Source organism: Microtus oregoni, unplaced genomic scaffold, assembly GCF_018167655.1.
Source record: "Microtus oregoni isolate MIOR12 unplaced genomic scaffold, Mior012 000008F_ref0000371, whole genome shotgun sequence".
In the NCBI taxonomy this organism is placed as follows: Eukaryota; Metazoa; Chordata; class Mammalia; order Rodentia; family Cricetidae; genus Microtus; species Microtus oregoni.
The window spans coordinates 35,730,583-35,743,183 of record NW_024543067.1 but is presented as its reverse complement, the minus strand read 5'-3'; the positions used below and the strand labels follow the sequence as shown (position 1 = coordinate 35,743,183).

The 12,601-nt window shown below is 44.4% G+C and overlaps 1 protein-coding gene across 1 annotated transcript in view; it reads left to right on the top strand.

Moving 5' to 3' along the window:
- The window catches only part of LOC121451308 (mucin-16-like), a 192,194-nt gene that overhangs the window by 45,399 nt on the left and 134,194 nt on the right, over positions 1-12,601 (top strand). The window contains exon 6 of the mRNA XM_041656777.1: positions 361-12,464. Within this exon, the coding sequence (XP_041512711.1) occupies positions 361-12,464 (12,104 nt within the window). The remainder of the gene's footprint in view (positions 1-360; positions 12,465-12,601) is intronic.

Genomic DNA, 12,601 nt, shown 5'->3' with positions numbered 1-12,601 from the left:
ACTGCTTTTCCAGATCAACTGTTTAATACAACATCTTGGCTCACCCAGACTGGGACAGAAGACACCTCAAGTTTTTCCACTGTGAAGAGTACATCCTCTAGTGAGCAAAATACAACAACATCAGGAATCAACCATCTTACGGAGACAAACGTTACTCTTCCTAAGACAGCCCTAACATTTTCTCATGGTGGATCAGATTTGACACTGTCAACCACCACAAGTACTGGGAAAGAAGTCAGCTCTGCTCTTCCCAATACAGTGGTTTCACCTGGTGTACCACATACAATGACCTCACTGGCCACTAGTTCTAGAGCAGTGACCAGTACAAGTATTCCATCTTTGTCTGTTTCTTTTTCTAAGCCAGAGACAATGAACTCATTTACTACCGATGCTGGAGCCCAGACAAGTTTAGGTATTACAGTTCCATCTGACTCCCCTACTGTACCAGGAATGTTGGCCTCACTAATAACCAGTTCTGGAACAAAAAGCCATCCATCTCCAACTTCAACTGTTTCCCCAGGTCAACCAGAAACCACCATTCCAGGGGCCATTCATCTTGAGGCCAAGTCCAGTTCGGCTGTTCCAACTTTGGCTGTTTTTCCTGGTGAGCCAGATACAACCATTTCCTTATTCACTCCTCATGCAGCAATCAGTCCTACAGTTCTCAAAACAGTCCCAAATTTTTCTCAGCATGGGTTAGATGTTACACCCTCAGTGGCTTCCAGTCTTGGAACAGAAACAAATTTAGCTGGCTCGTCTTCTATTTTTTCACCTGAGGAGAAAGGGGTTCTGACCTCACTGGCTCCTAGTTTTTCAACAGTAACTACTGAAAGTACTCCAGCTCAGTCTGTTTCTGCTGATGAGTCAGACACCACAGTACCATTGGTCAGCCACCATAGGCCACAGGTGAGTTCAACCATTGCAACTCTGACTGTCTCCCCTGATGTTCCAGAGATGATGTCACTCACCACAAGCAGTAAATTAGAAACAAGTCTATTTCCAACTCAGGTTGCTTTCTCAAGTCAGCCAGAGATCACTGCCTCAGAAGTCAGCCATCTTGGAGATAAAGCTAGTTCTAAGATTCCATCTGGGACTAGGACTCCTACTGAGCCAGATGAAGCAACAAGGCCAAGTTTTTCCCATATGGATTTAGACACTACACCTCCCGCAGCATCCACAATTATTGGTCCAGAAACAAGTTCATCTGTTCTAACCACAACTGTCTTACCTGTTGTCCAAGATATGGTGACTTCGCAGGTCCCTAGTTTTGGTACAGATTCAAAAACAACTACATCAACTCTGATGCTCCATTCTTCTGAGCCACAGACTATAGTTTCCCTTGCAACCAATGCAGGGGAAGAGTCCAGTTTAGCCACTTCTACTGGAGCTGTCTCTCTAGGTGTAACAGAAGTGATAACATCACTGGTGTCTAGTTCTGGGGCAGAGACACATGCAATCCAAACTGCTTCCCCAGATGATCCAGACACTATAACCTCATGGGTCACCCACTCTGGCAGAGAAGGTACTTCAGATGTTTTGACTCTATCTACTTTACCTGGCGGGACAGGTGAAACAAAATCATGGGATACTCATTTTTCGGAGACTAACCTGACAGTCCTCATGACAACTCCAGATGTTTCCCACACTGCATCAGATAGTTTACCCTCAATATCCACCAGTTCTGAGACAGAAGCCAGATCAGATTCTTCAACTTCTGCTTTTTCACCTAATGTGTCAGAAGTACTGAGTTCACCTGTCCCTACTTTTAGGATAGTCACCAGCACCAATATTCCAGCTTTGACTCGTTCTTCTGATAAACCAGAGATAGGAGTCTCAATGTCCACTCATACTGTGGTACAAAAACCTTCATCCATTCCAACTATGACAGCTTCCTCTGGTGTACTTGGGATAGTGACTTCACTAGGCCCTAGTTCTGAGATTTACACCAGTACAATTTCCCCAGAAATAACAAGTTATTCACAAATACTGGAGAAAACAGCATCACAAGTAACACCTTCTAAAATTTCAGAAGGAAGTTCTTCTGTTGCAACTCTTACTGCTTCACCAGATGAAGCAGGCACATCAGCCCCATTTGTTATCAGTCCTGAAGAAATGAACACAAAGGTTCCCAGGACAAGCCCAAGTTTTTCCCATATTGAATCTTATACCACACCCTCAACAGCCACCACAGTTGAACAGGAAGCCGGATCATCTGCTCCAAGTACTCCAACTATAGCTCTCTCATCTAGTATTCCAGATATGGTAACCTTAGAAGGCCGCAGGTCTGAGGAAGATGCAGAGACATCCAAATCAATTCTTATTCTTCAACCTTCTGAAACACATACCAAGATGTCTCTTATTTCTCACTCTGAGGAAAAGATTAGTTCACCCATGTCTACTATGGCTGTCTCTACAGATGTAACAGAAATGATAAGACAATTATTTACTAGCTCTGAGACAGGCAGCCGTAAAAGAAATCAGACTATTTCTTCAGGTCAAACAGAGACCACCACATCATGGATCATGAATCCTGAAACAGAAGTCAGTGCAAGGGTGCTAACTACAACCATTTCACCCAATGTTCTAGAAAAACTGACCTCAGAATCTGTGAAACAAATTCCAAAAAAACAGACTACAGTTTCATTGGTAACTGATGCTGGAAAAGAGCCCAATTCAACCATATCTACTCTGGCTGTCTCTCCAGATACAACAGAAATGGCTACATCACTGGTCACTACTGAAGGTACAGAAAGTCATGCAACAACTCCAACTTTCACTTTTTCCACAAGACTACCAAATACAACAACATCTTGGATTAACAGCACTGAAAAAGAAGACAGTTCAGGTGCTCGAAATACAAACTTAACATCTAGTGTTACAGACATGATGACCTCAACAATCCTGAGCCACATTCCTTCTGAAGCACAGAAGATAACACCATTGGCAACTCCTGCTGGGCAACAACAAAGTTTGGCCATAAATAGTATGGCAATCTCTCAGGGTATAACAGAAGTGACATCCCGGGTTGATAGCTCAGGCACAGAAAGCCATGCAGTGACTTCAAATACAAACTTATCCCTAATACAACCAGAGGTTACAAAAGCAGGGATAACAGATCATGGAATGCAGGGCACTTCAGGGGTTCTATTTAAGACCATCTCACATAGCATGCCAGAAACAATGACCTCATCAACTCTTATTCCTTCTGAAACATATACTACAATTTCATTGGTTACCAACATTGGGGAACAGCCAAGTTCAGCCATGTCTACAAGGCCTGTGTCTTCAGGCATAACTGAAATGATGCCATCACTCATCACTACCTCTAGCACAAAAAACTCTTTATTGGATTCAACTCTATATGTTTCTTCAAGTGAACCAGAGACCACAGTCCCAAGGCTTGTCCTTCCTGGAAAAGAACTTGTTACTTCTAGAGTTCTATCTAGAACCATCTCACATAGTGTAACAAAAATGATCACCTCACCAACTCGTACTCCTTCTAAACCATATAGCACAGCTTCATTGGATACCCACATTGGGGAACAGCCTAGTTCAACCATGTCTGTAAGGCCTGTTCCTCCACATATAACAGAAACGATACCAACATTTGCCACTAGCTCAAGCACAGAAAATCATTCCATCACTTCAACTCTTGCTATTTCCCCAGACCAACCAGGGACCACATCTACATGGGTCACCCACCCTGGAAAAGAAGATACTTCAGGGGTTATAAGAACAATGGCCTCACCTACTGTTCCAGACATGATGACCACAACAACTCTGATCCACACTCCACCTGAACCACAAACCATAACATCATTGGTCACTCATACTGGTGAACATCTCAGTCCATCCATGTCCACTGATGTTGTCTCTCAGGTTGGAATGGACATGATGATGTCACATGCCAGGACAGAGGTATATGAAACCAGTCTAGCTCTACTTGTTTCTCCAGGTCAAAGAGAGACCACAGACTCATGGGGGACTCATGATGAAAGAGAAGACACTTCAGGTGTTCTAACTACCACCGTTTCAACTACTGGTCCAGACCTTGTTACTTCAACATCTCCTATTCCTTCTGAACAACATTCAACCTTTTCACTCATCACCAACATTGGTGAACAGCCCAGTTCAGCCTTCCCAACTCTGGCTGGCTCTCCAGGTGTAACAGAAACGATGCCATCACTGGTCACTAGCCCTATCACAACACACAGTCCAACAACTACAATGCTGACAGTATCCACAGATCAAACAGAGACCAAAGGTACATGGGCCTCCTCCCATTCTGTAAAGGCAGTTAGTTCAGATGTTCTAACTACAAATATGTCAGCTACTGCTTCAGAGAATGTAGGCTCAATAAGTGCAACCCATATTTCTTCTGAAACACAGACCACAGTATCAATGGTTACTCATGCTGACGCACAACCAAGTTTATCCATGTCCACTCAGACTGTCTCTCCAGAAGCAACAGAAATGATGACATCACAGACCACTACTACTAGCTCAAAAACACATGAAACCAGTTCAGCTCTACTTGTTTCTCCAGGTCAAAGAGAGACCACAACCACATGGGTGACTCATGCTGAAAGAGAAGACACAACTTTTTCAACTACTGGTCCAGACCTTGTTACTTCAACATCTCCTATTCCTTCTGAACAACATTCAACAGTTTCTTTTGCCACCTACTTTGGTGAACAGCCCAGTTCAGCCATTTCTCCCCTGGATGTCTCTACAACTGGAACAGAAACTCTATCATCACTGGGCACTAGCTTCAGCACTAACTCTGCACTAGCTACAACTCTGGCAGTTTCCACAGATAAACCAGGGAATGCAGGCCCATGGGTCACACTGCCTGGAAAAGAGAACACGTCAGGAGTTCTCTCTACAGCCATCTCTCCTGACATTGCAAAAATGATGACCTCAACAATTCTGATCCATACTTCTCCTGAACCACAGACCATTGCATCATTGGTCACGCATCCTGAAAGACATCACAGTCCATCCTTGTCTAATCAGGCTGTCTCTTCAGGTGTAACAGAAACAAAAATGCCATCATTTGTCACTGGCTCAAGCATAGGAAGCCATGCAATGACTTCAACTCTGGATGATTCTACAGGCCTGCCTGAGATCACAGCCCCACTGACCACCCATCCTGAAAGAGAAGCCATATCAGGGGTTCCTACTACTACCATGTCAACTGGTATCCCAGGAATGTTGACCTCAAGTACTCTCATTCCTTCTGAATCACATGCTACAGTTTCATTGGTCACTCCTATAGAACAAAAGCCCAGTGCAATTTTGTCTACACGTCCTGTCTCTACAGGTATTACAGAAATGATACCCTCACTGGTCACTAACTCAAGCACAGAGAACAATTCCATGACTTCAACTATGGCTGTTTCACCAGATCAACCATGGACCACAGCCACATGGGTTACCCATCCTGGAAAAGAAGGTACTTCAGGGGTTCTATCTTTGAACATCTCACATAGCATACCAGAAATGATGACACCACCAAATCTTATTTCTGATGAACTAAACACCACAGTGTCATTGGTCACACATATTGGGGAACAGCATAGCTCAGACATAGCTACACTGCCTATCTCTCCAAATATAACAGAAACGATACCATCATTTGCCACTAGCTCAAGTACAGAAAGCCATTCTGTCACTTCAACTCTTGCTATTTCCCCAGACCAACCAGGGACCACATCCCCATGGGTCACCTACCCTGGGAAAGAAGATACTTCAGGGGTTATAAGAACAATAGCCTCACCTACTGTTCCAAGCATGATGACCATAACGACTCTGATCCACACTCCTCCTGAACCACAGACCATAACATCATTGGTCACTCATACTGGTGAACATCTCAGTCCATCCATGTCCACTGATGTTGTCTCTCAGGGTGGAATGGATATGATGATGTCACATGCCAGGACAGAGGTACATGAAACCAGTCCAACTCTACTTGTTTCTCCAGGTCAAAGAGAGACCACAGACTCATGGGGGACTCATGATGAAAGAGAAGACACTTCAGGTATTCAAACTACCACCGTTTCAACTACTGGTCCAGACCTTGTTACTTCAACATCTCCTATTCCTTCTGAACAACATTCAACAGTTTCTATTGTCACCCACATTGGTGAACAGCCCAGTTCAACCTTCCCTACTCTGGCTGGCTCTCCAGGTGTAACAGAAACGATGCCATCACTGGTCACTAGCCTTATCACAACACACAGTCCAACAACTACAATGCTGACAGTATCCACAGATCAAACAGAGACCAAAGGTACATGGGCCTCCTCCCATTTTGTAAAGGCAGTTAGTTCAGATGTTCTAACTACAAATATGTCAGCTACTGCTTCAGAGAATGTAGGCTCAATAAGTGCAACCCATATTTCTTCTGAAACACAGACCACAGTATCAATGGTTACTCATGCTGACGCACAACCAAGTTTATCCATGTCCACTCAGACTGTCTCTCCAGAAGCAACAGAAGTGATGACATCACAGACCACTACTACTAGCTCAAAAACACATGAAACCAGTTCAGCTCTACTTGTTTCTCCAGGTCAAAGGGAGACCACAAACACATGGGTGACTCATGCTGAAAGAGAAGACACTTCAGATGTTCAAACTACCACTGTTTCAACTACTGGTCCAGACCTTGTTACTTCAGCATCTCCTATTCCTTCTGAACAACATTCAACAGTTTCTTTTGCCACCTACTTTGGTGAACAGCCCAGTTCAGCTCTTCCTCCCCTGGATGTCTCTCCAACTGTAAGAGAAACTCTATCATCACTGGGCACTAGCTTCAGCACTAACTCTGCACTAGCTACAACTCTGGCAGTTTCCACAGATAAACCAGGGAATACAGGCCCATGGGTCACCCATCCTGAAACAGAAATCTCTTCAGGGGATCTCTCTACAGCCATCTCACCTGACATTCCAAAAATGATGACCTCAACAATTCTGATCCATACTTCTCCTGAACCACAGACCATTGCATCATTGGTCACGCATCCTGAAAGACATCACAGTCCATCCTTGTCTAATCAGGCTGTCTCTTCAGGTGTAACAGAAACAGAAATGCCATCATTTGTCACTGGCTCAAGCATAGGAAGCCATGCAATGACTTCAACTCTGGATGATTCTACAGGCCTGCCTGAGAACACAGCCCCACTGACCACCCATCCTGAAAGAGAAGCCATATCAGGGGTTCCTACTACTACCATGTCAACTGGTATCCCAGGAATGTTGACCTCAAGTACTCTCATTCCTTCTGAATCACATGCTACAGTTTCATTGGTCACTCCTATAGAACAACAGCCCAGTGCAATTTTGTCTACAAGTCCTGTCTCTACAGGTATTACAGAAATGATACCCTCACTGGTCACTAACTCAAGCACAGAGAACAATTCCATGACTTCAACTATGGCTGTTTCACCAGATCAACCATGGACCACAGCCACATGGGTTACCCATCCTGGAAAAGAAGGTACTTCAGGGGTTCTATCTTTGAACATCTCACATAGCATACCAGAAATGATGACATCACCAAATCTTATTTCTGCTGAGCAAAACACCACAGTGTCATTTGTCACACATATTGGGGAACAGCATAGCTCAGACATAGCTACACTGCCTATCTCTCCAAATATAACAGAAACGATACCATCATTTGCCACTAGCTCAAGTACAGAAAGCCATTCTGTCACTTCAATTCTTGCCATTTCCCCAGACCAACCAGGAACCACATCTACATGGGTCACCTATCCTGGAAAAGAATATACTTCAGGGGTTCTAAGAACAATGGCCTCACCTACTGTTCCAGACATGATGACCATAACGACTCTGATCCACACTCCTCCTGAACCACAGACCATAACATCATTGGTCACTCATACTGGTGAACATCTCAGTCCATCCATGTCCACTGATGTTGTCTCTCAGGGTGGAATGGATATGATGATGTCACATGCCAGGACAGAGGTACATGAAACCAGTCCATCTCTACTTGTTTCTCCAGGTCAAAGAGAGACCACAGACTCTTGGGCAACTCATGATGAAAGAGAAGACACTTCCGGTATTCAAACTACCATTGTTTTAACTACTGGTCCAGACCTTGTTACTTCAACATCTCCTATTCCTTCTGAACAACCTTCAACAGTTTCTATTGTCACCCATATTGGTGAACAGCCCAGTTCAGCCATCCCTACTCTGGCTGGCTCTCCAGGTGTAACAGAAATGGAACCATCACTGGTCACTAGCTCTATCACAACAAAAAGTCCAACAACTTCAATGCTGACATTATCCACAGATCAAACAGAGAGCACAGATTCATGGGCCTCCTCCCATTCTATAAAGGCAGTTAGTTCAGATGTTCTAACTACAAATATGTCAGCTACTGCTTCAGAGAATGTAAGCTCAATAAGTGCAACCTACATTCCTTCTGAAACACAGACCACAGTATCACTGGTTACTCATGCTGACGCACAACCAAGTTTATCCATGTCCACTCAGACTGTCTCTCCAGAAGCAACAGAAATGATGACATCACAGACCACTACTACTGGCTCAAAAACACATAAAACCAGTCCAGCTCTACTTGTTTCTCCAGGTCAAAGGGAGACCACAAACACATGGGTGACTCATGCTGAAAGAGAAGACACTTCAGATGTTCAAACTACCACTGTTTCAACTACTGGTCCAGACCTTGTTACTTCAGCATCTCCTATTCCTTCTGAACAACATTCAACAGTTTCTTTTGCCACCTACTTTGGTGAACAGCCCAGTTCAGCCATTCCTCCCCTGGATGTCTCTCCAAGTGTAACAGAAACTCTATCATCACTGGGCACTAGCTTCAGCACTAACTCTGCACTAGCTACAAATCTGGCAGTTTCCACAGATAAACCAGGGAATGCAGGCCCATGGGTCACACCGCCTGGAAAAGAGGACTCATCAGGAGTTCTCTCTACAGCCATCTCACCTGATGTTCCAAACATGATGACCTCAACAATTCTGATCCATATTTCTCCTGAACCACAGACCATGGCATCATTGGTCACACATCCTGGTAGACATCCCAGTCCATCCTTGTCTGATCAGGCTGTCTCTTCAGGTGTAATAGAAACAGAAATGATGCCATCATTTGTCACTGGCTCAAGCATAGAAAGCCATGCAATGACTTCAATTCTGAATGATTCTACAGGCCTGCCTGAGATCACAGCCCCATTGACCACCCATCCTGAAAGAGAAGCCATATCAGGGGTTCCTACTACTACCATGTCAACTGGTATCCCAGGAATGTTGACCTCAAGTACTCTCATTCCTTCTGAATCACATGCTACAGTTTCATTGGTCACTCCTATAGAACAACAGCCCCGTGCAACTTTGTCTACACGTCCTGTCTCTTCAGGTATTACAGAAATGATACCCTCACTGGTCACTAACTCAAGCACAGAGAACAATTCCAAGACTTCAACTATGGCTCTTTCACTTGATCAGCCAGGGACCACAGCCCCATTGGTTACCCATCCTGGAAAAGAAGGCACCTCAGAAGATCTACCTACAACCATCTTACCTGGTGTTCCAGACATGATGACCTCAAGAACTCTGATCCACACTCCTCTTGAACCACAGACCACATCATCATTGGTCACACATGCTGGTGGACATCCGAATTTATCCATGTCTGCTCAGACTATCTTTTCAGGTGTAACAGAATTGATGACATCTATGGTCACTACTTCTGGGACAGAGGCACATGAAACCAGTTCAGCTCTACTTGTTTTCTCAGGTCAAACAAATACCACAGCCTCATGGGTAACTCATGCTGAAAGAGAAGACACTTCAGGTGTTCTAACCACCACTATTTCAGCTAGTGTTCCAGACCTTGTTACTTCCCCAACTCTTATTCCTTCTGAATCACATTCCACAGTCTCCTCTGTCACCCAAAAAGGGGAACAGCCTAGTTCAGCTATGTCTACTCTGGCTGGCTCTCCAGGTAATGCAAAATTGATTCCATCACTGGTCACTAGCTCTAGCTCTGTACCACCCACAACTCTGGAAGTTTCCACAGATAAACCAGAGACCATAACTCTATGGATCACCCATCCTGGAACAGAAGTCTCTTCAGAGGATCTGTCTACAACCATCTCACCTGCTGTTCCAGACATGATGACCTCAGCACCTCTGGTCCACACTCCTTCTGAACCAGTGACCATAAAATCACTGGTCAGCCATCCTGGTGGACATCCCAGTTCATCCTTGTCTATTCAGACTGTATCTTATGATGCAACAGAAATGACACAGTCACTAGTCACCAGCGTGGGCACAGGAAGTTATACAATGGTCACCCACACTGAAAGAGAAAGCACATCAGGAGTTCCAAGTACTACCGTTTCAGCCAGTGTCCCAGAAATGATTTCCACAACAACTCTTTTTCCTTCTGAATCACTAACTGGAATTTCATTTGTTACCACTGCTGAGGATCAGACCAGCAGTATAACAGAAATGACATCACAAGCCAATACTTTGGGGACAGAGACAGAAGAGACCCCTCCAGTTCTATTTGTTTCCCCAGGTGAAAGAGAGACCACAGCCTCATGGGTGACTCATATTGAAAGAGTACTCACTTCAGGTTCTCCAACCTCCACTATTTCAACTATTTTCACAGATTTGGTTACCTCACCACCTCTTCTTTCTTCTGAACCACATACTACAGTTTCATTCATTACCCTCGCTGAGGAACAACAGACAACTCAGACTGTCTCTCCAGGTATAACAGAAATGATACCATCAATGATCACTCTCTCAGGCAAAAATAACCATTCAGCTTCTTCAACTCTGGCAGATTCTGTAGGTGAAGCAGAAACCACAACTCATCCTGGAAATGAAGACACTTCAGTGGTTCTGACTACAGCCATCTCACTTAGTGGTCCAGACACGATGACCTCAACAATTCTGAACCACACTCCTAAAACACAGAGCATAACATCATTGGTTCCCCATGCTGGAGGACAGCCCAGTTTATCCATGTCTACTCAGAGTGTCTCTCCGGGTATAACAGAAGTGACACCATCACTATTTACTAACCTGGGCACAGAAAGCTCTGCAATGACTACAACAGTGACTGTTTCCCCAGGTCAACCTGAGACTGTAGTCCCATGGGTCACCCATCCTGGAATAGAAGATACTTCAAGGGTTCTCTCTATGACCATCTCCCCTAATGTACCAGAAATGATGACATCAGCAACTCTTATTCCTTCTGAATCACATACCACAGTTTCACTTGTCACCCACTTTGGAGAACAGTCCAGTTCAGCCATGTCTACAAAATCTGTATCTCCAAGTACAACTGAAATGATACCATCACAAGTCACTAGTAATGGAACCGAAAACCATCCAATCACTTTAAGTCTGTCTGTTTCCTCAGTTCAAACAGAGTCCACAGTTCCATGGGTCACCCATCCTGGGAATGAAGACACTTCAGGAGTTTTAACTTCAACCATCTCACCTCATGTTCCTGGTATGCTGACCTTAACAGCTGTGAACCACATTACTTCTGAAGCACAGACTGGAACATTGGTCACCCATGCTGGGGATCAGCCCAGTTTATCCATGTCTACTCTGGCTGTCTCTCCCCATGTAACAGAAATGATACCATCACTGGGCACTAGCTCTGGTGTGCCAGAAATGATGACCTCACCAAACCTTATTTCTTCTGAAGCACATACCACAATTTCTTTGGTCACTGATGCTGGGGAACAGCCCAGTTCAACCATGTCTACAAAGCCTATCTCTCCCCATGTAACAGAAACAATATCACCACTCATCACTAGTTCTCACACAGAAATCGATTCAGTATCTTCCACTCTGGCTGCTTCTCCAGATCAACCAGAAAACCCAACCTCATTACTCACCACTCCTATAACAGAAGCCCCTTTGAGTATTCTAAGGACATCCATGTCTCCAAGCATTCCAGAAATGTTGTCCTCGTCAACTCTTATTCCTTCTGAACCACATACCACAATGTCCTTGATCTCTCATGTTGGGGGACAGCCCAGTTCAGCCATGCCTACAAGATCTGTCCCTCCAGAAATGATTACCCCAACAGCTCTTATTCCTTCTGAACCACATAACACTATTTCAGATGTTACAGAAATGATGACATCACGGGTCACTACTTCTGAGACAAAGATATATACAGCTACTCCAGTTTTGACTATTTCCTCAAGTCAAACAGAGAACACAGCCTCCTCGGTCATGCTTCCTGGGAAAGAAGCAAGTTCAACAATTTCTCCTCTGTCTACTTTACCTGGTGAGCCAAAAAGAACTGAAACATGGCTCATTCTTTCCGCCAAGCCTAGCACTCCACTTTCCACAGCAACTCTCAAATTTTCTTCTAGTGAATCAGACATCATACCCTCAGCTTCTGGGGCAGAGACCACTTCAGCCATTCCAACAACTCTTTCATCTGGTGTACCATATATGACCACTCCACTAACCGCTGGTTCTACAACAGACAATAGTAAGATTTTTCTTACACCGAGTACATTGATGCATGAGCCAACATCAGCAGTCTCCCTGGTCT